General features: G+C 39.9%; 1 protein-coding gene across 1 annotated transcript in view; it reads right to left on the minus strand.

The window, feature by feature from the left end:
- The window catches only part of FANCC (FA complementation group C), a 334,367-nt gene extending 321,359 nt beyond the window's left edge, over positions 1 to 13,008 (minus strand). The window contains exons 1-2 of the mRNA XM_075852374.1: positions 12,951 to 13,008; positions 798 to 1,036 (exon numbers count right to left, since the gene is read on the minus strand). Coding sequence (XP_075708489.1) covers positions 798 to 959 — 162 coding nt within the window. The 5' untranslated portion in view covers positions 960 to 1,036; positions 12,951 to 13,008. The remainder of the gene's footprint in view (positions 1 to 797; positions 1,037 to 12,950) is intronic.
- Positions 13,009 to 25,181: the final 12,173 nt, after the last annotated feature.

Genomic DNA, 25,181 nt, shown 5'->3' on the forward strand with positions numbered 1-25,181 from the left:
CTGCTTTCTTTCACTTATTAAGCCCCATGCACACAACCGTAAAAAACCTCCGTTTTTGCGGACCGCAATTGCGGTCCGCAAAAACTGACCCATTCACTTTCATTAAACGCGGACACCTTTCCGTAGCACTACGGAAGGGTGTCTGTGTCGTGGAAATGTTCCGGGAATTATGGAACATGTCCGTTCTTTTGCATTTTGCGGGCCACGCTCCCATACTTTGTATGGGAGAATGGCCCAAAAATGCGGCTGTCAGTCGGCGGCCGTGATTGCGGGCACGGTCGTGTGCATGGGGCCTTAATGTGGGGCACGAAGTATTATGAATTTTGAACTTCCATGTGCCTCACATTAATAGTAATTAACCCCATAAATGTACCCTACACATTAACCCAATGTTGTCCATTATGACTGAGGAACATGATGGGTTTAATTACTATTAATGTGAGGCACATGGAGGTTTAAAATTTATCACACCACATACAGGTATAAATAAAAGCCAGTATCAAAGTCCACAGCTGCATTCACAATTGGTGTTGCAGGAAGTCTAAAAAACACTTCTGGTCTCATCATGGGCTTAGGCTGCTGCTCTGTCCCTTGCACACGCGTTTAGGCCTAATATACAGCTATTCTGTGTACATGGACACATACAGCAGTGCATAAAGTGCACAATGGGACACAGTACAGACCAGTATTGCATGTTGTGTCCCGCCATATGGTACTATATGCTATCTTCTAAGAGAAAAGCTGACTGGCACTGTTCTGGTCGTAACACTAATGTCTATTTTCAATAAGACACCTACCATATGCTTTAGAGTTTCACACATCTGCAACAGGAATGCATGTAATTCAGGCAAGTGTAGGCTGACATCTTGCTGCATTTCCGCCGAGGTTGTATTACCCCACTCAACAACTTTATTTAGCCAGGGCTCAATATTTATCTCAGGAACTGGTTTGCTGGTCATTCTCAAGTGGGTAACAACAGAACGCCACAGTAATTAGAATTTAGAAACAAACTAATTTCAATGTGGAGGCTGCATGCCTGGAAAGAGAAAGAAAATCAAATATTAGATGCATTATATCATCATTATGCATTTATTATTATGTAATTTCCACTATTCTCCTCCTACATACAAAAATATTCAAAGATCTGATTTTTAGATCTGATTAGATATTAGGCAACTATGATTTATAGATCTTTGTCTTGTGCAAAACCTTCCATTAACCCCTTCCCGCCGCAGCCATTTTTCGGATTTTCATTTTTAATTTTTTCTTCCCACATTCCAAATGCCATAACTTTATTTTTCCATCTATATAGCCGTATGAGGGCTTGAAATTTGCGGGACGAATTGTAGCAAATTGATATTATTTTTTTATATTTTACTACTTTTACAAGGAAAAAAATTATTGTAAAAAATAAAATGTAATTTGTGTCGCCACATTCTGAGTGCCATCACAGGACGCGATTGCAGGCACGGCCGGTCGCCTGGATTTTCGTCCCGTGCTCCCATACAAAGTATGGGAGCACGGCCATTAAAACGCAAAAGATAGGACATGTTGTATCTTTTGCGGTACAGTTCTATGGCACGGACACCTATCCAATAGAACTGAATGGGTCCGTAATTGCGGACCGTATTACGGTCCACAATTATGGAGAATTTTTACGGTCGTATGCATGGAGCCTAAAGTCTGTATAAGGGGATAGTCTGTTTTGGGTCTGTAAGAAGGGGATAGTCTGCCCTGGGTTCTGTATAAGGGGTTAGTCTGGTCTAGAGTCTAAATTAAAGTGTAGCTAAACGTTCGACAAACTTCTGACATGTCATAGTGACATGTCAGAAGTTTGTATTGGTGGTGGTTCGAGCACGGAGACCCCCACCAATCGCTAGAATGAAGCAACTAAAGCGTTCGTGTGAGCGCTCAGCTGCTTCGTGTCTGTTCGGCTATTTCCGGAAATAAATATATGGGTGTACAGACTCAATAGAAAGTCTATGAGCCTGTACACCGATACATTTATTTCCGGAAAAAGGCAGAACAGACACGAAGCAGCTGAGCGCTCACACGAACGCTTTAGTTGCTTCATTCTAGCGATTGGTGGGGGTCTCCGTGCTCGAACCACCACCAATACAAACTTCTGACATGTCACTATAACTTGTCAGAAGTTTGTCGAACGTTTAGCTACACTTTAAAGGGATAGTCAGGGCTGGGATCTATATTAAGGGCATAGTCTGCTCTGGGATCTATATTAAGGGGATAGTCTGCTCTGGGGTCTACATTAAGGGGATAGTCTGGGCTGGGATCTATATTAAGGGGATAGTCAGGGCTGGGATCTATATTAAGGGCATAGTCTGCTCTGGGATCTATATTAAGTCTGAGCTGGGATCTATATTAACCCCTTCCCGCTTCTTGACGTACTATTACGTCATGGCAGCTGTATCGTTCGCGCTCCATGCCGTAATAGTACGTCACGGGAGTAACGGCCGTTTCGGCCGTCCTCCCGACACATACAGGAGCTGTGACGCTGCTGTCTTGTTCAGCAGCTGTCACAGCTCCTACAGCGGGGACCGATCGCTGTGTCCCCGCTGATTAACCCCTTAAAAGCCGCGTTCTATAGAGATCGCGGCTTTTTAGGGGTTAAGCTGCCATCGCCGGCCTGCTACGCGATAGCGGCCGGCGATGGTGACTATGGCAACCGGACACCAAACAATGGCGTCCGGCTATGCCATAGACGGAAGCCTAGTGGGTCCTGACAACGTCAGGACCCACTATGCTTGCTGTCAGTGAGTAGCTGACAGTTCTAATACACTGCACTACGCATGTAGTGCAGTGTATTAGAATAGCGATCAGGGCCTCCTGCCCTCAAGTCCCCTAGTGGGACAAAGTAATAAAGTAAAAAAAAAGTTAAAAAAAGATGTGTAAAAATAAGAAAATAAAAGTTTTAAAAGTAATAAAAGTAAAAGTCCCCCTTTTTCCCTTATCAGTCCTTTATTATTAATAAAAATATATAAACAAACAAATAAACTATACATAATTGGTATCGCCGCGTCCGTAACGGCCTGAACTACAAAATTATTTTGTTATTTATCCCGCACGGTGAACGCCGTAAAAAAAAATATTAATAAACCGTACCACAATCACAATTGTTTGGTCACTTCACCTCCCAAAAAATGGAATAAAAAGAGATCAAAAAGTCGCATGTACCTAAAAATGGTACTGATGGAAAATACAGTTCGTTACGCAAAAAATAAGTCCTCGCACGGCTTTATTGATTGAAAAATAAAAACGTTCTGGCTCTTAGAATAAGGTAACACAAAAAGTGAATGATTGTTTACAAAACGTATTTTATTGTGCAAACGCCATAAGACATAAAAAAAAACTATAAACATCTGGTATCGCCGTAATCGTATCGCCCCGCAGAATAAAGTTAATATATCATTTATAGCGCACGGTGAACGCTGTAAAAAAAAAAGTATACAAAAACAATAGTAGAATTGCTGTTTATTAGTCACCACGCCACCTAAAAATGGAATAAAAACTGATCAAAAAGCCGCATGCACCCCAAGAAAACTACAATGGATTCCTCAAGGGGTCTAGTTTCCAAATTGGGGTCACTTTTGGGGGGTTTCCAATGTTTTGGCACCACAAGACCTCTTCAAACCGGACATGGTGCCTAATAAAAAAGAGGCCTCAAAATCCACTAGGTGCTCCTTTGCTTCGGAGGCCGGTGCTTCAGTCCATTACCGCACTAGGGCCACATGTGGGATATTTCTCAAAACTGCAGAATCTGGGCAATAAGTATTAATTTGTGTTTCTCTGATAAATCCTTTTGTGTTATAAAAAAAATGGTATAAAAAGAGTAAATTTCACCTCTACTTTGCTCTAAATTTCTGTGAAACACCTAAAGGGTTCATAAACTTTCTAAATGCTGTTGTGAATACTTTGAGGGGTCTAGTTTCTAAAATGGGGTGTTTGATAGGGGTTTCTAATATATGGGCCCCTCAAAGCAACTTCAGAAATGAACTGGAACCTAAAAAAATAAATAAATGAGGCAATACTTCTCTTCTTACATTATACTGATAATGAGCCGTGCCCACTCCGAGATGACCCCAGTTTTGACCGTTTGTATAAACGGAGACCCCTATTAGACCGTTCCAGTGCCCGGTTTTCCCAAGCATACACCCCCGAGAAGTGTTTTTCTATTGATGAGTCCCTGGTACATTTTAAAGGGAGGGTTCAATTCCGCCAGTACCTGCCAGGTAAGAGGGCAAGGTATGGCGTGAAGATGTATAAGCTGTGCGAGAGTGCATCAGGGTATACCTACAGGTTTAGGATATATGAAGGAAAGGCCACCCCCAAACCAGACTGCATCCTGGACTACAATAGGTACATGGGAGGGATGGACTTGTCAAATCAAGTCCTGAAGCCCTACAGCGCCATGCGGTGTGGTATAAGAAGCTGGCCGGGCACATCATACAGATGGCTTTGTACAATGCGTATGTGCTACGTCGATGTGCAGGCCAGAGGGGAACTTTCCTGGAATTTCAAGATCTAATCTTTAGGGACCAGGAAGGGGGGGCACCCAGTACTTCTGGAAGCGAGGCCACACGCATCGTACCAGGGCAACACTTTCCAGGAGAAGGTCCCCAAACCGGTGGAAAGGGAAAGAGTCAAAAGAGGTGCAGAGTCTGCTATAAGAGGGGGATAAGGAAGAACACAATATACCAATGTGACACGTGTCCCGAAAAACCAGGGCTCTGTATAAAAGATTGTTTTAAAATGTATCATACATCCCTTGATTTTTAATTTACCGTGATGCACTCCGCACAGCTTACCCCCCTCATCTTTCCCTTCTGAGCCCTGCCGTATGCCCAGGCAGCTGATAACAGCCACATGTAGGGTATTGTCGTACCCAGGAGAACCCACATTACAATTTAAGGGGTGTATATCTCCGGTGGCGCATGCTGGGCACACTATATTGGACACTGAAATGGCATATACATATATAAAATTGCAAATCTCACACTGCACCATCTGCTGCGCATTATCTTTTACACAGTACCTGTGGGGTCAAAATGCTCACTACACCTCTAGATGAATGTCTTAAGGGGTGTAGTTTTTAAAATGGGGTCACTTCTCGGGGGTTTCAACTGTACTGGTACCTCAGGGGCTTCTGCACACATGACTTAGCACCAGAAAAGCTCCAGTAGGCCAAATGGTGGTCCTTTCCTTCTGAGCCCTCCCATGGGCCCAAAGGGCAGTTTATCACCACAAATGGGGTATTGCCGCACTAAGGACAAATTGGGCAACAAAATGGGGTATGTTGTTCCTTGTGAAAATAAGAAATTTTGATCAAAAATGACATCTTATTGGAAAAAATATCATTTTTTTCATTTCACAGCCCAATTCAAATAGGTGCTGTGAAAAAACTGTGCGGTCAAAATGATAACAAAAACCATAAATGAATTCCTTGAGGGGTGTAGTTTCCAAAATGGGGTCACTTCTGGTGGGTTTCCATTGCTTTGATACCTCTGGGGCTCTGCAAATGCAACATGGCACCCGAAAACCAATCCAGCAAAATCTGGACTCCAACAAACACATAGCGCTCCTTTCCTTCTGAGCCCTCCCATGGGCCCAAACGGCAGTTTATCACCACAAATGGGGTATTGCCGCACTAAGGACAAATTGGGCAACAAAATGGGGTATGTTGTTCCCTGTGAAAATAAGAAAATTTGATCAAAAATGACATTTTATTGGAAAAAATATCATTTTTTTCATTTCACAGCCCAATTCAAATAGGTGCTGTGAAAAAACTGTGCGGTCAAAATGATAACAAAAACCATAAATGAATTCCTTGAGGGGTGTAATTTCCAAAATGGGGTCACTTCTGGTGGGTTTCCATTGTTTTGATACCTCAACGCCTCTTCAAACCTGGCATGCTGCCTAAAATATATTCTAATAAAAAAGAGGCCTCAAAATGCACTAGGTGCTTCTTTGCTTCTAGGGCTTGTGTTTTAGTCCACGAGCGCACTAGAGACACATGTGGGACATTTCTAAAAACTGCAGAATCTGGACAATACATATTTAGTAGTGTTTCTCTGGTAAAACCTTCTCTGTTACTAAAAAAAATTGAATAAAATTGAAATTCAGCAGAAAAAATGAAATTTGCAAATTTCATTTCCACTTTGCTTTAATTCCTGTGAAATGCCTGAAGGGTTAAAAAACTTTCTATATGCTGTTTTGAATACTTTGAGGGGTCTAGTTTTTAAAATGGGGTGTTTTATGGGGGTTTCTAATACATAGGCCCCTCAAATCCACTTCAGAACTGAACTGGCACCTTCAAAAAAAGGCTTTTGAAATTTTCTTAAGAATATGAGAAATTGCTGTTTATGTTCTAAACCTTGTAACGTCCAAGAAAAATAAAATAATGTTCAAAAAACGATGCCAATCTAAAGTAGACATATGGGAAATGTGAACTAGTAACTATTTTGGGTGGTATAACCGTCTGTTTTTCAAGCAGATGCATTTAAATTCTGAAAAATGCTATTTTTTGTAAATTTTCTCTAAATTTTGCAATTTTTCACAAATAAAGACTGAATATATCGACCAAATTTTACCACGAACATGAAGCCCAAAGTGTCACGAGAAAACAATCTCAGAATCGCTTGGATAGGTTTAAGCATTCCGACGTTATTACCACATAAAGTGAAATATGTCAGATTTGAAAAATGGGCTCTGAGCCTTAAGGCCCAAACTAGGCTGCGTCCTTAAGGGGTTAAGGGCATAGTCTGCTCTGGGATCTATATTAAGGGGATAGTCTGGGCTGGGATCTATATTAAGGGGATAGTCTGGGCTGGGATCTATATTAAGGGGATAGTCTGGGCTGGGATCTATATTAAGGGGATAGTCGACTCTGGGGTCTATATTAAGGGGATAGTCTGGGCTGGGATCTATATTAAGGGGATAGTCAGGGCTGGGATCTATATTAAGGGCATAGTCTGCTCTGGGATCTATATTAAGGGGATAGTCTGGGCTGGGATCTATATTAAGGGGATAGTCTGCTCTGGGGTCTATATTAAGGGGATAGTCTGGGCTGGGATCTATATTAAGGGGATAGTCTGGGCTGGGATCTATATTAAGGGGATAGTCTGGGCTGGGGTCTATATTAAGGGGATAGTCTGGACTGGGATCTATATTAAGGGGATAGTCTGGACTGGGATCTATATTAAGGGGATAGTCTGGACTGGGATCTATATTAAGGGGATAGTCTGGACTGGGATCTATATTAAGGGGATAGTCTGGACTGGGATCTATATTAAGGGGATAGTCTGGGCTGGGATCTATATTAAGGGGATAGTCAGGGCTGGGATCGATATTAAGGGGATAGTCAGGGCTGGGATCTATATTAAGGAGATAGTCTGGGCTGGGATCTATATTAAGGGGATAGTCTGGGCTGGGGTCTATATTAAGGGGATAGTCTGGACTGGGATCTATATTAAGGGGATAGTCTGGACTGGGATCTATATTAAGGGGATAGTCTGGACTGGGATCTATATTAAGGGGATAGTCTGGACTGGGATCTATATTAAGGGGATAGTCTGGACTGGGATCTATATTAAGGGGATAGTCTGGACTGGGATCTATATTAAGGGGATAGTCTGGACTGGGATCTATATTAAGGGGATAGTCTGCTCTGGGGTCTATATTAAGGGGATAGTCTGCTCTGGGGTCTATATTAAGGGGATAGTCTGCTCTGGGGTCTATATTAAGGGGATAGTCTGCTCTGGGGTCTATATTAAGGGGATAGTCTGGTCTGGGATCTACATTATGGGGATAGTAGACTATTGTCTACTGAATTTTTCTGGGAGAGAATATCCATACCGATTTGATATTGGACTGTAACCAGTGCCCCCTGAGCGGTAAACTTTGTTGTACTTTATGTTTGGTCTGAATAGAACTTACAGAAATCCATACATCTGCTCCGCAAACATCACCATTCAGCTAAATGGAACAGATTTTAATTCCCGCCGCAGCTATTTTTCCGTTTTTCATTTTAGTTTTTTCCTCCCCACCTTCCAAAAACCATAACTTTTTTATTTTACCATTTAATGTGTATGTTTATACAATATAATGTACTGGGAAACAAAAAAAAAAAGTACTTCCTCCATTGTTTTTACGACATTCACCGTGCGGTAAAAACTACATGCTAGCTTTAAGCGGTCATTTTTATTGCTACTATTTTGGGTTGCATAAGACTTTTTGATCACTTTTTATTCATTTCTGGTGGGAGATAAAGTGACCAAAAAACAGCGATTCTGGAGTTAATTTTTTTTTAGCGTTCACCCTGCGGGTTGGTTAAGTAATGTTATGTTGTAATAGTTCAGACTTTTACGGACGCAGCGTTACCAATTATGTTTTTCGGGTTTTTTTTGCTTTTGGGGACAAATGTTAACCGTTTTTTTTTTACTTTTATTTTTTTGGGGATATAAAAAAAACTTTTACTTAAAGGGGTTTTCCCATCAGAGACATTTAAGACATATCCACACTGAATGGTAATTACAGAAACAGCGTTGCTCGCATGCTACGCTGCTGCCATTCACTACTATGGGAGTTATGGAAACAACGTAGCTCAGCGAGCTACGCTATTTCCGTAATTGATGGTCGGAAGTCACACTTTTCAGCCACAACACAGAGCAGTAGAACGGGGTTTAGGGGCCCTGTTCTGGAGATAGGTGCGGGTGCCAGAGGTGACATTTATGACATATCCTGTGGATATACCATAAATGTCTCTGATGGGAAAATCCCTTTAACAGTTTTCAGTTTTTATTAGTCCCCGTAGGGAACATGAACCAGGCTGCCATGACAACTCTTGGCACACAAATTTGCATCGCGCGGGGGTGGTGATGGGCTGTTGGAAGGGTCTGTCCCCTTTTTCTAACAGCTTAGGAGCAGTGGTCAATATTGACTGAGGCATCTAAGGCTATGTTCACACGGGGTCTTTTGCCGAGTTTTTTGACGCGGAAACCGCGTCGCAAAACTCGGCAGAAACGGCCCGAGAACGCCTCCCATTGATTTCAATGGGAGGCGTCGGCGTCTTTTTCCCGCGAGCAGTAAAACTGCCTCGCGGGAAAAAGAAGCGACATGCCCTATCTTCGGGCGCTTCCGCCTCCGACCTCCCATTGACTTCAATGGGAGGCAGGAGAAAGCGTGTTTTCTGCCCGCGGCGCTCAATGGCCGCGGGCGAAAAACGGCGCGATCATTGCTATTCACACGGAGTATTTTGGGGGAGGAATATCTGCCTCAAAATTCCGTTTGGAGCTTTGAGGCAGATATTCCTCCCCCAAAATACTCCGTGTGAACATAGCCTAAGGGGTTAAATTATTAAGATCTGAATTAACTCCGATCCCGTTCGTTGCAGTGAAGTGTCAGCTGTTACTTACAGCCGACACCAGCAGCTTACGAAGCAAGTTGAGCCCACTCCATACTTTCCTTTCCGAATTGGGAAAGGGTCAGGGGCATAACTAGGAAACACTTGGCCCCATAGCAAACTTTTGACTGGGCCCCCCTCAACAGGGTGCCACACACAGCCCGCCATACTGCCCCCTCCTGTAGACAGTGCTATACAGCGCCCCCTGTAGACAGGGCTATACAGCCTCCCCATACAGTGCTATACAGCCCTCCCTGTAGACAGTGCTATACTTTCAAGTCTCACAAAGAGGGACAATCGAAGCGGCTAATTGATTTTCTTTTGAGCCACGTCTCCAATTCCACCCAATCTCCGCCCATACACACCCGGTTCAGCCCACACAGTATCATGCTCTCATAGTACCCTCCACACAGTATAATGCCCATATAGCGGACACCATACAGTATAATGCCTCCATACAGTAGAATTCCCACACAGATGCCTCATACAGTATAATGTCCACACAGATGCCCCCATGAAGTACAATGCCCAAACAAATTCCCCCATACAGCCTAATGCCCCATAGCTGCCTCCATGCAGCATAATACCCCCATAGCTGCCCCCACAGTATAATGCCACCCATATCTGCCCCCATACAGTATATTGCCCACATAGCTGCCTCTACATCGTATAATGCCCCCATAGCTGCCCCCATAGTATAATGTCCCCCCCATAGCAGCCCCCACAGTATAATGCCGCTATAGCTGCCCCACACAGTATAATGCCCCACACAGTATAATGCCCCCTCATAGCTGCCCCCACAAAATAATGCTCCCCATAGCTGCCCCCACAGTATACCACCAATAACTGTCCCCACAATATAATGCCCCCCATAGCTGCCCCCACAAAGTATAATGCCCCCACACAGTATAATGCCCGCCATAGCTGGCCCCACAATATAATGCCCCCACAACATAATGCCCCCCATAGCTGCCCCCACAATATAATGCCCCCCATAGCTGCCCCCACAGTATAATGCCATCCATAGCTGTCCCCACAGTATAATGCCCCCCATACAGTATAATTCCCCCATAGCTCTCCCCAGAGTATAATGCCCCCCCATACAGTATAATTCCCCCATAGCTCTCCCCAGAGTATAATGCCCCCCATAGCTGTCCCCACAGTATAATGCTGCACATACAGTAAAATGCTCCTATAGCTGCCACCATATCATGCCCCTTCCCTACCCAGTATAATGCTCCATAGTGCCTAATAGAAAAATAATAACATAATTACTTACCTATCCCCGTTTCCAAGACGGGTGGCGGATCCAGCGGGCCCCCCAAGCTTAGGGGCCCAGTCGCAATTTGCGACCGTTGCGACCCCTAGAGCTACGCCACTGTTACAGTAGCCTATGGCAGAGAAGGAGATACCTCCCTGCTCTGTCATAGTGTTCAATAGCATCTGAGTCCGAAGGATACTATTGAATGTGGCGTCGCTGCTTCTGTAGCAGCCATAGCGGCTGCTAGCAGCGTCTGCCTCACGGGCCCCCTCGTGCCGCGGGCCCCGTAGCAGCCGCGATGGCTACTACAACGGTAGTTACGCCACTGGAAGGGGTTATGGGGATAGTCTGGCCTGAGATCTTTAGGGGGAGTCTGGTCTGCGATTTTTATATAGGGGGTCCTGTGTCTATAATAGATAAAGTGCAGCAGTTGCCAATAGCAACAATCGGATTTCACCTATCACAGCCCTGGAAAGTACAGCGGGTTGGTCGCTATAGGCAACTGCCTAATGCTTTTTCTGCACTCTTTCTTGGGCCTGATTCAGACGAACGTGGCGTTTTTGCGCATGCAAAACACGCAGCGTTTTGCCTGCGCAAAAGCCACTTGACAGCTCCGTGTGGCAGCAGCATATGATGCGCGGCTGCGTGGTTTTCGCGCAGCCGCTATCATTATGAAACGCCATTTGGATGTTTGTAAACAGAAAAGCATGTGGTGCTTTTCGGTTTACCTTCATCCTTTTGACAGCTGTTGCGCTAAACCGCCAGTTCGCACGGAACTGCTTCCGTGCGGCATGCGTGGTTTTCACGCACCCATTGACTTCAATGGGTGCGTGATGCGCGAAAAACGCCAAGATAATGAAAACATGTCGCGCTTTTTACGTAGCGGACAAACGCTGCGCAAAAAGCACGGACTGTCTGTACTGCCCCATATACTTCTATTGGTCCATGCAATTCACGTTCGTGTGAATCGGCCCTTATAAATAAGGAAAAACAGGACACATTTATAATGCTGATCAGTATGTCATTCACTGCAAATCCTTGTGACGCATGTGATACATAGTGTTGGATAGAAAACTTGTTATCTGTCCTACCGGACCTCATACATTTTATTTACTATGTTGTAAGGTTTTGCAGTGAATAATTTTCGGTCTGTCAGGACATGTGGCAGGTTTCCTGAACAGTATGTTAGCCTGAAAATGCAGGATAGCGAGCCTTATAAAGGGGTGTGGTCTGCAAAAAGAGGCACAGCGTGCAAAACGGTGTGTGGTTTACATTTTTTCTTTTTTAAATCCTGCCGTGCTGCACAGAGCGAAGCACCAAATTCTCCCTGAAGGCCTTTTGTAAGGCTACGTTCACACAGGGCAGATACACTGCCTAAAGGTACAAAATTTCGGCCGAAATGTCAGTTTTTTTTCTAAGTAGAACTTGCGGAGGAATCACAGCTATTCTGCCACAAAAAAAAAAAACATCTGCTATTTGTTGCGGGTTTTACTTCCCACTGAATTCAATTGGGAAAACCCTCAACACAAAAGCGATTACGCAAATACAATTGACATGCTGCGGATCAAAAAAACGCACCGCAGATCAATTTCGGAGCATTTTTTCTGCTCTACATTTACGCAGCGTGTGGATTTCTTCAAATCTCATCCACTTTGCTGCCTCCATATAATACTGTTCACATCAGCGTCACCTTTCCGTTCAACCTTTCCATCAGAACTGATGAACGGAAAGCCAACGACTACGCTATTGTTTCCACGGAGGAAAACGGAAACTTTACAGAACGGAAACCAATTGCAACGGAAGCATTACCATTGAAATCAATGGTAATGCAAGTGGAAGCTATGGTTTCCATTTGGCTTTCCGTTCATGGGTTCCCTCCGACGGAACCGATGAACGGAAGGGTGACGCTGATGTGAACACTTACGCTGCAGGTTTTCCGCAACTAAATCCATTGCGGAAGATCCGCAGTGTTTACGCTACGTGTGAACTTACCTAAAAGATGGCAAGTATGTGTATATAGGAGCATATTCTGACAGAATTTGGAGCCAACATATGCAAGTGAAAACCAGGTCAATAATCTACATGAAGAAAGAATGTGGCGCACACATAACATAACTTCTACACAGAACTAAACTCTGTTAACACTCCCCACATAGAAATGGATATGATTAAACAGCATTTTATTATCTTGCGTAGTAAAGTCAGTCAGCAATACACAGCCTGGCAGGAGCGCTCACTACACACACGTAACCCCGTATATAAATCTATACTTACACATGGCCTGTGGTGCCCGGCTTTTCGCAAACCCGGAAGAGCCTGCTCGGCTGGTAGGGGCGGGGCTTGGACGGGAGGACCCTAGTTCGCGCCGAAAAAGCATCTACGCTTGCTGTGACCAGTGAGTTGTTTACGATTGCCCGATATAGTCGCGTGAATGGTCTATATCGGACAGTTGGTTCAACATTGGTACCTGTTGTGTCGCCGCTAGCACGGGAACACGGCGATATTGCCAAAGACTTCCAGACGCCGACTTCCATTTTAAGATTAAATTATACGCAGATACAACTTTATACGGGGGTAACGCTATGTTTGGGCGCACTCTCCGGCAAGCATTATATGGCTTGTACTGTATAAGGGCCAAGGGATACTCTCTGGAAGGCACTGTATATGAAGGCACTGGTGGGCATTGTAGCAGGTACTGTATTTATGGCGCTACTTTCGGACAGTATGTGGCTGTATTCACACGGAGTTTTTTGCAGGCAGAAAATTCTGCCTGGAAAAGTCAGCTCCAGCTTTTTGCCACTTTTTTCTCACTTATTTTTCGCTGTGTTCACACGGAGTTTTTTGCAGGAGGAAAATTCTGCCTCAATATTCTGTTTGGGATTTTGAGGCAGATTTTGTCTTTCCTACACAGCGTTTGCCGTGTTTTTCGCTTGCGCCCATTGAGTGCTATGGGCAAAAAACTCCACGAAATACGCTTTCTCTGCCTCCCATTGATGTCAATGGGAGGTCGGAGGCGCAACCGTGCGAAGATAGGGCATGTCCCTTTTTTCTCCTGCGAGGCGGTTTTACAGCTCGCGGGAGAAAAACGCCCCCCGTTGAAATCAATGGGAGGCATTTTCGGCCAGTTTTTGATGAGTTTTGCGGAGCGGTTTCCGCCAAAAAACAACGTGTGAACAGGGCCAAAGGGAGAAACCTTGAGTGGTTTTTTACATAAGACATGTCAGCCGTTTGTGTTTTTTTTCCGTCTCCCATTGATTTCAATGGGGTTTTTGAGGCGGAAAACGCCTCAAGGTAAGTCATGTCGCTTCTTTTTCCTGTGAGCGTTTTTTTCTGTTCGCGGGGAAAAAAAAACCTCCGCCTCCCATTGAAAACAATGAAAGGCAATTTCGAAAGTTTTTTGCCTCGGTTTCCGCAGCAAAAAAGTGTCATAAAACTGAACAGGGCCTATGGGCCTGCTATATGTGGGGCCTCGACTGCCGGGCTGCTCCCTGCCTGACATGGTCTGAAAACACCCATAACAGTAAGGCCCTGTTCACACAGCAGATTTTGGGTGGCGGGTATCCCACCGCAAAATCTGCAGCGGAATTTCTCCTGACCATGAACTAGGATTTTCGGGCGGAATCCACTCGAAGATTAAGCAGGATGCTTCTTTTTCCCGCTAGCTTAAAAAGCAGCTAGCAGGAAAAAGTGTCCGACTCCCATTGAAATGAATGGGAGGGGAACCTGCCTCAAAAATACCGCCGTGTGAACAGGGTCTAAAGCAGGGGTCTCAAGCTTGGCCGGGTAAATGGGCCACATATAGAAAGAATTTGATACATTACAAAATTATTGTTAATCAATTAGTTATTTGAACAACTATAATAATACTACATTACTATAATAACACTACATGACTATAACAATACTACATTACTACTATAATACTACATTACTATAATACTACATTACTACAATACTACATTACTATGATACTACATTACTACAATACTACATTACTATAACATTACTATAACAATACTCCATTACTATAACATTACTACATTACTATAATACTACTACATTACTATAATAATACTACATTACTGTAACAATACTACATTACTATAACAATACTACATTACTATAATAATACTACATTACTATAATAATACTACATTACTGTAACAATACTACATTACTATAACAATACTACATTACTACAATACTACTTTACTATAACAATACTACATTACTATGATACTACATTACTATAACAATACTACATTACTATAATAATACTACATTACTATAACAATACTACATTACTATAATACTACATTACTATAATACTACATTACTACAATACTACTTTACTATAACAATACTACATTACTATAACAATACTACATTACTATAACATTACTATAACAATACTACATTACTATAATAATACTACATTACTGTAACAATACTACATTACTATAACAATACTACATTGCTATAACATTACTATAACATTACTACATAACTATAATACTACATTACTATAACAATACTACATTACTATAATATTACTACATTACTATAACAATACTACATTACTATAATACTACATTACTATAATATTACTACAACACTACTACATAACTATAATGCTACATTACTATAATACTACTACTTTACTATAATAATACTATATTACTATAACAATACTACATTACTATAACAATACTACATTACTATAATATTACTACATTACTATAACATTACTACATAACTATAATACTACATTACTATAATACTACTTTACTATAATAATACTACATTACTAGAACAATACTACATTACTATAATAATACTACATTACTATAACAATACTACATTACTATAATATTACTACATTACTATAACAATACTACATTACTATAATACTACATTACTATAATATTACTACATTACTATAACACTACTACATTACTATAATACTACTTTACTATAACAATACTACATTACTATGATACTACATTACTATGATACTACATTACTACAATACTACTTTACTATAACAATACTACATTACTATAACATTACTACATTACTATAATACTACATTACTATAATACTACAACTTTACTATAATAATACTACATTACTATAACAATACTACATTACTATAATACTACATTACTACAATACTACTTTACTATAACAATACTACATTACTATGATACTACATTACTACAATACTACATTACTATAACAATACTACATTACTATAACAATACTACATTACTATAATACTACATTACTACAATACTACTTTACTATAACAATACTACATTACTATGATACTACATTACTACAATACTACATTACTATAACAATACTACATTACTATAACAATACTACATTACTATAATACTACATTACTATAACAATACTACATTACTACAATACTACATTACTACGATACTACATTACTATAACAATACTACATTACTATAATAATACTACATTACTATAATACTACATTACTACAATACTACTTTACTATAACAATACTACATTACTACATTACTATAATACTACATTACTACAATACTACTTTACTATAACAATACTACATTACTATAACAATACTACATTACTATAACATTACTACATTACTATAACAATACTACATAACTATAATACTACATTAAAATAAAACTACATTACATTACTGTAACAATACGACATTACTATAACAATACTACATTACTATAACATTACTACATAACTATAATACTACATTACTATAATACTACTACATTACTATAATAATACTACATTACTGTAACAATACTACATTACTATAACAATACTACATTACTATAATACTACATTACTACAATACTACTTTACTATAACAATACTACATTACTATGATACTACATTACTATAACATTACTATAATAATACTACATTACTATAACAATACTACATTACTATAATATTACTACATTACTATAACAATACTACATTACTATAATACTACATTACTACAATACTACTTTACTATAACAATACTACATTACTATGATACTACATTACTACAATACTACTTTACTATAACAATACTACATTACTATAACAATACTACATTACTATAACATTACTACATAACTATAATACTACATTACTATAATACTACTACTTTACTATAATAATACTACATTACTATAACAATACTACATTACTATAATATTACTACATTACTATAATATTACTACATTACTATAACAATACTACATTACTATAATACTACATTACTATAATATTACTACATTACTATAACACTACTACATAACTATAATACTACATTACTATAATACTACTACTTTACTATAATAATACTACATTACTATAACAATACTACATTACTATAATAATACTACATTACTATAACAATACTACATTACTATAATATTACTACATTACTATAACAATACTACATTACTATAACAATACTACATTACTATAATACTACATTACTATAATATTACTACGTTACTATAACACTACTACATTACTATAATACTACTTTACTATAACAATACTACATTACTATGATACTACATTACTATGATACTACATTACTACAATACTACTTTACTATAACAATACTACATTACTATAACATTACTACATTACTATAATACTACATTACTATAATACTACTACTTTACTATAATAATACTACATTACTACAATACTACTTTACTATAACAATACTACATTACTATGATACTACATTACTACAATACTACTTTACTATAACAATACTACATTACTATAACAATACTACATTACTATAATACTCCATTACTATAACAATACTACTTTACTATAATAATACTACATTACTATAACAATACTACATTACTATAATACTACATTACTATAATAATACTACATTACTACAACAATACTACTTTACTATAATAATACTACATTACTATAATAATAGCACTAGGTTTAACCTCTTCACGCGCTGCTCCGCAATAGTACGTCCTGCAGAGGGGTTAGTTCCCGCATCCAGACGTACTATTGCGGAGTAGTTCCCGGTGCACACTGTCCTCAGAGACAGTGTCCGGGAACCGGGAGGTCAGCTGTCCTAGACAGCTGACACTCCAGCCTTGCCGGTCAGCGGACCATCGCCACTGATTTAGGCAATTAACCCCATAAATGCGGCGACGGATTGCCGTCGCCGCATTTAAGTGGTTTGAAGCACATCGGCAGCCCCCACAAAGTGATCGTGGGGGCTACCGATGCTTGTCACGGCAATCGGAGGCCAGACAATGACCTCCGGGTTGCCATGTACGGAAGCCTTGGAGGAGCAGCCTCCGGCCGGTCCTCCGAGGCTTCCTGTCAGTGTGACAGTTACGTCACAATGACAGTTAGAGTACATTACACTACGTGTGTAGTGTAATGTACTCTAGCAGCGATCAAAGCTGCAACTCTAAGTGTCCCCTAGTGGGACAAGTGAAAAAAGATAATAAAAATGTTTTAACCCCTTAATGACCGGGCATGTTTGTACCTTAATGACCAAGCCAGATTTGTCAAATCTGGTATGTCTGACTTTATCAGAGAATAACTGAAAGTTTTGAATATCCAAGTAATTCTGACATTGTTTTTTCGTCACATGTTGTACTTTGTTTTAGTGGTAAAAGTAGACTATACAATTTGCGGAAATTAATAAAAAAATAGAAAAATTGAAGAAATTTTGTAAAAAATTACCATTTTTCCCTATTTTTAACTGCAATATGTCACATATGTACACACATACTGTACAATTTTGTTAATTAAATATATATTTCTATCTCTTTACTCTATTTTGGCAGCACTTTTGAAAAAATAAAATACATTTTCAGCAATTTAGAGGACTTACAAATTGAATAATAATTTTATAAATTTTGAAGTACATTTTGTTTTCCTGCACCAAGCCAGGTTTTCAGAGGCTCATAGGTCTCAGAGTGATGGAAACCCATACAAATGACCCCATTTAGAAAACTAGACCCCTTAAGGTATTTACCTAGGGGTATAGTAAGTATTTTGACCCCACAGTTTTTTGCTAAATTTAATACATAGCAGGTGAAAAAAAAAATTATTTCACTTTTTTCATAAAAGTATCAGTTTGAAGACCGATTTCTTTGTAAAGCGAACATGAGAATGAAGAAACACACCACAAAATCCATCACCCTGTTTCTCCTGTTTTCAAAAATACCCACATTGTGGCCCTAATGCGCTGCCTGGACACACGGCAGGGAGCACCCGGAGGCTTTCAGGACTCATATTTTGCTTGAAAATGTTTTAGGCCCCACTGTACATTTGGAGAAGCTTTGAGCTGCCAGAACGATAGAAACTCCCCATAAACGACCCCATTTCGAAAACTAGACCCCTTAAGGTATTTATCTAGTGGTATAGTTAGCATTTTGACCACACAGGTTTTTCGCTAAATATATTGGAATTAGTCTGTAAAAATTAAAATGTACTTTTTTTCTGAAACAACATAGAAATTTTTATTATTTACAAGGAATAACGAAGAAAATGCACCCCAACATTTGTAAAGCAATGTCTCCCGATTACGACAATACCCCATATGTGGTAATAAACTGCTGTTTGGACCCACAGCAGGGCTCAGAAGGGAAGGAGCGCCATTTGGATTTATGATTTTGCTGGAATGGTTTTCGGTGCCATGTCGCATTTGCAATGCACTGGAGGGACCAAAACAGTGGAAACCCACCAAAAGTGACCCCATTTTGGAAAAACCTTCAAGGAGTTTTTCTAGGGGTATTGTGAGCATTTACACCCCACGGGTCTTTTGCAGAGTTTATTAGAATTAGGGCGCGAAAATTAATATCAAAATTTTTTCCACTAAAATGTTGCATTTTCTCATTTTCACAAGGGATAAAGGAGAAATAAACAACCATTTTTTATAAAGCAATTTCTCCTGAGTACGGAAATACCCCACATGTGGTCATACGTTTTTTTTCATTAGAAATGAATTAACCCTTTCAGGACTGATCCATATTTTGCTTTCATATTTTAGATTTTCACTCCCCACTTTCCAAGAGCCATAACTTTTTTATTTTTCCATCAATAGAGTGGTGTGAGGGCTTATTTCTTGCGGGAGGAGCTGCAGTTTTTATTGGTACCATTTTTTGGTACATAAAAAGTGATTAAAAAGTTGTATTACATTTTTTTTTTAGAGCGAAGGTGACAAAAAAAACCAAAACAGCAATTTTGGCGGTTTCAATTATTACATTTTTTAAGGTGTGCACTGTGCAAATTAAATAATGGTATATTGTAATAGTTCGGACTTTTACGGACGTAGCGATACCAATTTCGTTCATTTTTTTACATTACTTTAGAAGAAAAATGCGAAAAGGTGTTTTTTTTTAACTTTAAAAAAAAAATTCTCACTACAAATAACTATAATTCTTCTACACGTTTTATTAATCGATCCCCTTAGGGGACTTGAGCCAGCGATCATTGGATCACTGGTACAATACACTGCAATACTAATGTATTGCAGTATATTGTTATTCTTACAGGCTTCTGTAACAGAGCGATCGCTGTACCTGTCCGTTAGTACCGAGGGGGCCTGCTGTAATACACAGCCGACACCCGCAGCGTATAGAGCGGGCTCAGCACGTGAGCCGGCTCCATACATCAACCGCCGCACCATGATGGGCAATTAAGTCATAGTGCGCAAAGGGGTTAATGCACAGCGGATGGTTCAAAGTGAAAATTGCAATTTTCCACTGATACGCCATTTTAGTGCATAATATGTTGTGCCCAGTTTGTGCCACAGAAGACAAATACCTCATAAAGCGTTAAGCGGGTTCTCTCGACGCCATATGTGTGGGCGCAAACTGCTGCTTGGGCACGCTGCAGGGCTCAGAAGGGAGGGAGCGCCATTTTGCTTTTGGAGCGCAGATTTTGCTTGGTAGTTTTTCTGTTTGGGGTTTTGCTGGTATTTCAGTTTATAATGTGGGGGCATATGTAATCTGTGCGGACTACATCAGGGCATAATAAGAGGGTATAATAATGGGGTAAATAAATAATATTTCATAGATATGTGCCCGGTGTCGCACTGATAAATGGCACCCGATCTTATCCACTTTTGGACACTCTGCACATTTTGCATCGCCATATTCTGAAAGCCAGAACTTCTTTATTTTTTCACCACCGGAGCTCTGTGAGGGCTTATTTGTTGCGGGACAATCTGTAATTTTCATTGGTACCATTTTGGGGTACATGCGATTTTTTTGATCACTTTTTATTAAATTTTGGGTGACCAAAAACAAGCAATTCTGACAATGTTTTTTAGTTTATTTTTTGCGGCGTTCACCGTGCACTATAAATGACCATTATATTTTATTCTGCGGGTCGGTACGATTACGGCGATACCATATGTATATAGGGTTTTTTTATGTTTTGCAGCGTTTGCGCAATAAAATCACTTTTTTATAAAATAATTTATTTTCTGTGTCACCATATTCTGAGAGCCGTAACTTTTTATTTTTCAGTCAAAAAAGCTGTGTAAGAGCTGGTTTTTTGCGGGACGGGTTGTAGTTTTTATCTGTATTATTTTCGGGTACATGCGACTTTTTGATCACTTTTTATTCTCTATTTTGGGAGGGGTGGTGACCAAAAAATTGCGATTCTGGTGTCGTTTTTTTATTGATTTTTTTTGGGGTGTTCATCGTGTGGGAAAAATAACATTATAGTTTGATAGTTGGGGTCGTTACGAACGCGGTGATACCAGATATGTGTACTTTTTTTAACGTGTTCATTTTTTTCCTATAATGAAAGACTTACTATAGGAAAAAAATGCAGTGTTTGTTTATATCACTTATAACTTTTATTTTTACACTTTTTTTAAAACATTTTTATTATCTTTTTTTTTACTTTTTTTACTTGTCCCACTAGGGGACACTTAGACTTGCAGCTTTGATCGCTGCTAGAGTACATTACACTACACACGTAGTGTAATGTACTCTAACTGTCATTGTGACGTGACAGGAAACCGAGGAGGAACGGCCGGAGGCTGTTCCTCCGAGGCTTCCGTACATGGCAACCCGGAGGTCATTGTCTGACCTCCGATTGCCGTGACAAGCATCGGTAGCCCCCACGATCACTTCGTGGGGGCTGCCGATGTGCTTCAAACCACTTAAATGCGGCGACGGCAATCCGTCGCCACACTTAAGGGGTTAATTGCCGAAAGCAGCGGCGATGGTCCGCTGTCCAGCGAGACTGATATGTCAGCTGTCTAGGACAGCTGTCAGCGCGCGCCTGTCACTCTGTGTTTACACAGAGTGACAGTTTTAAATACTGACGAAAATGAACGTCCTGGGGCAGGAACTAGCAGCCGACCAGGACGTTCATTTTCGTCCTTGGTTGTGAAAGGGTTAAAAAAAGTGTAAAAATAAAAGTTATAAGTTACATAAACAAGCACTGCATTTTTTTCCTATAATAAGACTTTCATTATAGGAAAAAAATTAACACGTTAAAAAAACTACACATATCTGGTATCACGGCGTTCGTAACGACCCCAACTATAAAACTATAATGTTATCTTTCCCGCACGATGAACACCCCAAAAAAAAATCAATAAAAAACTACACCCGAATCGCTATTTTTTGGTCACCACCCCTCCCAAATTAGAGAATAAAAAGTGATCAAAAAGTCGCATGTACCCGAAAATAATACCGATAAAAACTACAACCCGTCCTGCAAAAAACAAGCTCTTACACAGCTTTTTTGACTGAAAAATAAAAAAGATATGGCTCTCAGAATACGGTGACAGAAAATAAATAATTTTATAAAAAAGTGATTTTATTGCGCAAACGCTGCAAAACATAAAAAAAACCCTATATACATATGGTATCGCCGTAATCGTACCGACCCGCAGAATAAAATATAATGGTCATTTATAGTGCACGGTGAACGCCGCAAAAAATAAACGAAAAAGCATTGTCAGAATTGCTTGTTTTTGGTCACCCGGCTTGCAAAAAAATGTAATAAAAAGTGATCCAAGAAATAGCATATACCCCAAAATGGTACCAATGAAAAGTACAGATTGTCTCGCAACAAATAAGCCCTCACGCAGCTCCGGTGGTGAAAATATAAAGACGTTCTGCCTCCCAGGAATATGGCGATGCAAAATGTGCAGTGTTTTCTAAAAGAGGATAAGATCGGGCGCCATTTATCAGTGCGACACCGGCCACATATCTATGAATTATTATTTATTTACCGCATTTTTATACCCTCTTATTATGCCCTGATGTTCTCCGCACAGATTACATATACACCCACATTATAAACTGAAATACCAGCAAAACCCCAAACAGAAAAACTACCAAGCAAAATCTGCGCTCCAAAAGCAAAATGGCGTTCCCTCCCTTCTGAGCCCTGCAGCGTGCCCAAACAGCAGTTTGTGCCCACATATATGGCATCGCCATACCCGGGAGAACCCGCTTAACGCTTTATGAGGTATTTGTCTTCAGGGGCACAAACTGGGCACGACATATTATGCACTAAAATGGCATATCAGTGGAAAATTGCAATATTCACACCATCCACTGTGCATTAACCCCTTTGAGCACTATGACTTAATAGCACGACATGGTGCGGGGGTGATGTATGGAGCGGGTGTCAGCTGTGTATTACAGCTGACACCCGGGACTAACGGACAGGAACAGCGATCGCGCTGTTACAGGAGTCTGTAAAAATAACAATACACTGCAATACATTAGTATTGCAGCATATTGTACCCGCGGATCCAATGATTGCTGGTACAAGTCCCCTAAGGGGACTAATAAAATGTGTAGAAGAATTAAAGTTATTAGTAGTGAGAAAGAAAAAAGTTTAAAGTAAAAAAAAAAAGTTTTCCCATTTTTATTCAAAAGTAATGTAAAAAAATAAACAGAATTGATATCGCTTACGTCCGTAAAAGGCCAAACTATTACAATATACCATTATTTAACTCGCACGGTGAACACCGTAAAAAACTTAAATAATTTAAACCTCCAAAATCGCTGTAGTTTTCGTTTTTACCGCACGGCGAAAGCTGTAAAAACGAAAACCCCCAAAAATGGAATCAGATTTTTTTTCTATATTCCTATATTTTCCTATTTTTTTTCAGTTTCCCAGTACTTTTTATGGCACTTTAAATGGTATCAATAGAAACTACAATTCCTCCCGCAAGAAATAAGCCCTCACATCACTCTACTGACGGAAAAAGAAAAAAGTTATGGCTCTTGGAAGGCGGGTAGTTAAAAACGAAAATAAGAAAGCAAAAAATGGATCAGTCCTGAAAGGGTTAATTCATTTCTAATGAAAAAAATGCATGACCCCATGTGGGGTATTTCCGTACTCGGGAGAAATAGCTTTACAAAAATTGGTTGTTTATTTCTCCTTTATCCCTTGTGAAAATGAGAAAATTCAACATTTTAGTGGAAAAAATTGTGATATTAATTTTCTCCGCCTAATTCTAATAAATTCTGCAAAAGACCCGTGGAGTCTAAATGCTCACTATACACCTAGAAAAATTCCTTGAGGGGTGTTTCCAAAATGGGGTAACTTGGGGGGCTTCCACTGTTTTGCTCCCTCCAGGGCGTTGCAAAGGCGGCATGGCACTGAAAAACAATCCATCAAAATCCGTGCTCCAAAATCCAAATGGCACTCCTTCCCTTCTGAGCCCTGCTGTGGGTCCAAACAGCAGTTTATTACCACATATGGGATATTGCTGTAATCAGGAGACATTGCTTTACAAATGTTGGGGTGATTTTCTTCATTATTCCTCGTAAATATTACAAATTTCTATGTTTTTTCAGAAAAAAAGTAGATTTTAATTTTTACAGACTAATTCCAATATATTTAGCGAAAAACCTGTGTGGTCAAAATGCTAACTATACCCCTAGATAAAATTCCTTGATAGGTGTAGTTTCCAAAATGGGGTCACTTTTGGAGGGTTTCCCCTGTTTTGGTCCCTCCTGGGCGTTGCAAACGCGACATGGAACCGAAAACCAATCCAGCAAAATCCATGCTCCAAAATCCAAATGGCACTCCTTCCCTTCTGAGCCTTGCTGTGAGTCCAATCAGCAGTTTATTACCACATATGGGATATTGCCGTAATCGGGAGACATTGCTTTACATATGTTGGGGTGCATTTTCTTTATTATCTCTTGTAAATATTAAAAATGTCTATGTTTTTTCAGAAAAAAGTAGATTTTCATTTTTACAGACTAATTCTGATAAATTTTGCGAAAAACCTGTGCGGTCAAAATGGTAACTATACCCCTAGATAAATTCCTTGAGGGGTGTAGTTTCCAAAATGGGGTCACTTTTGGGGTGTTTCCACTGTTTTGGCACCACAAGACCTCTTCAAACCTGACAAGGTGCCTAAAATATGTTCTAATAAAAAAGGAGGCCCAAAATCCACTGGGTGCTCCTATGCTTCTGAGGCCAGTGCTTCAG

This window comes from Rhinoderma darwinii, chromosome 1 (assembly GCF_050947455.1).
Source record: "Rhinoderma darwinii isolate aRhiDar2 chromosome 1, aRhiDar2.hap1, whole genome shotgun sequence".
Lineage (NCBI taxonomy): Eukaryota > Metazoa > Chordata > Amphibia > Anura > Rhinodermatidae > Rhinoderma > Rhinoderma darwinii.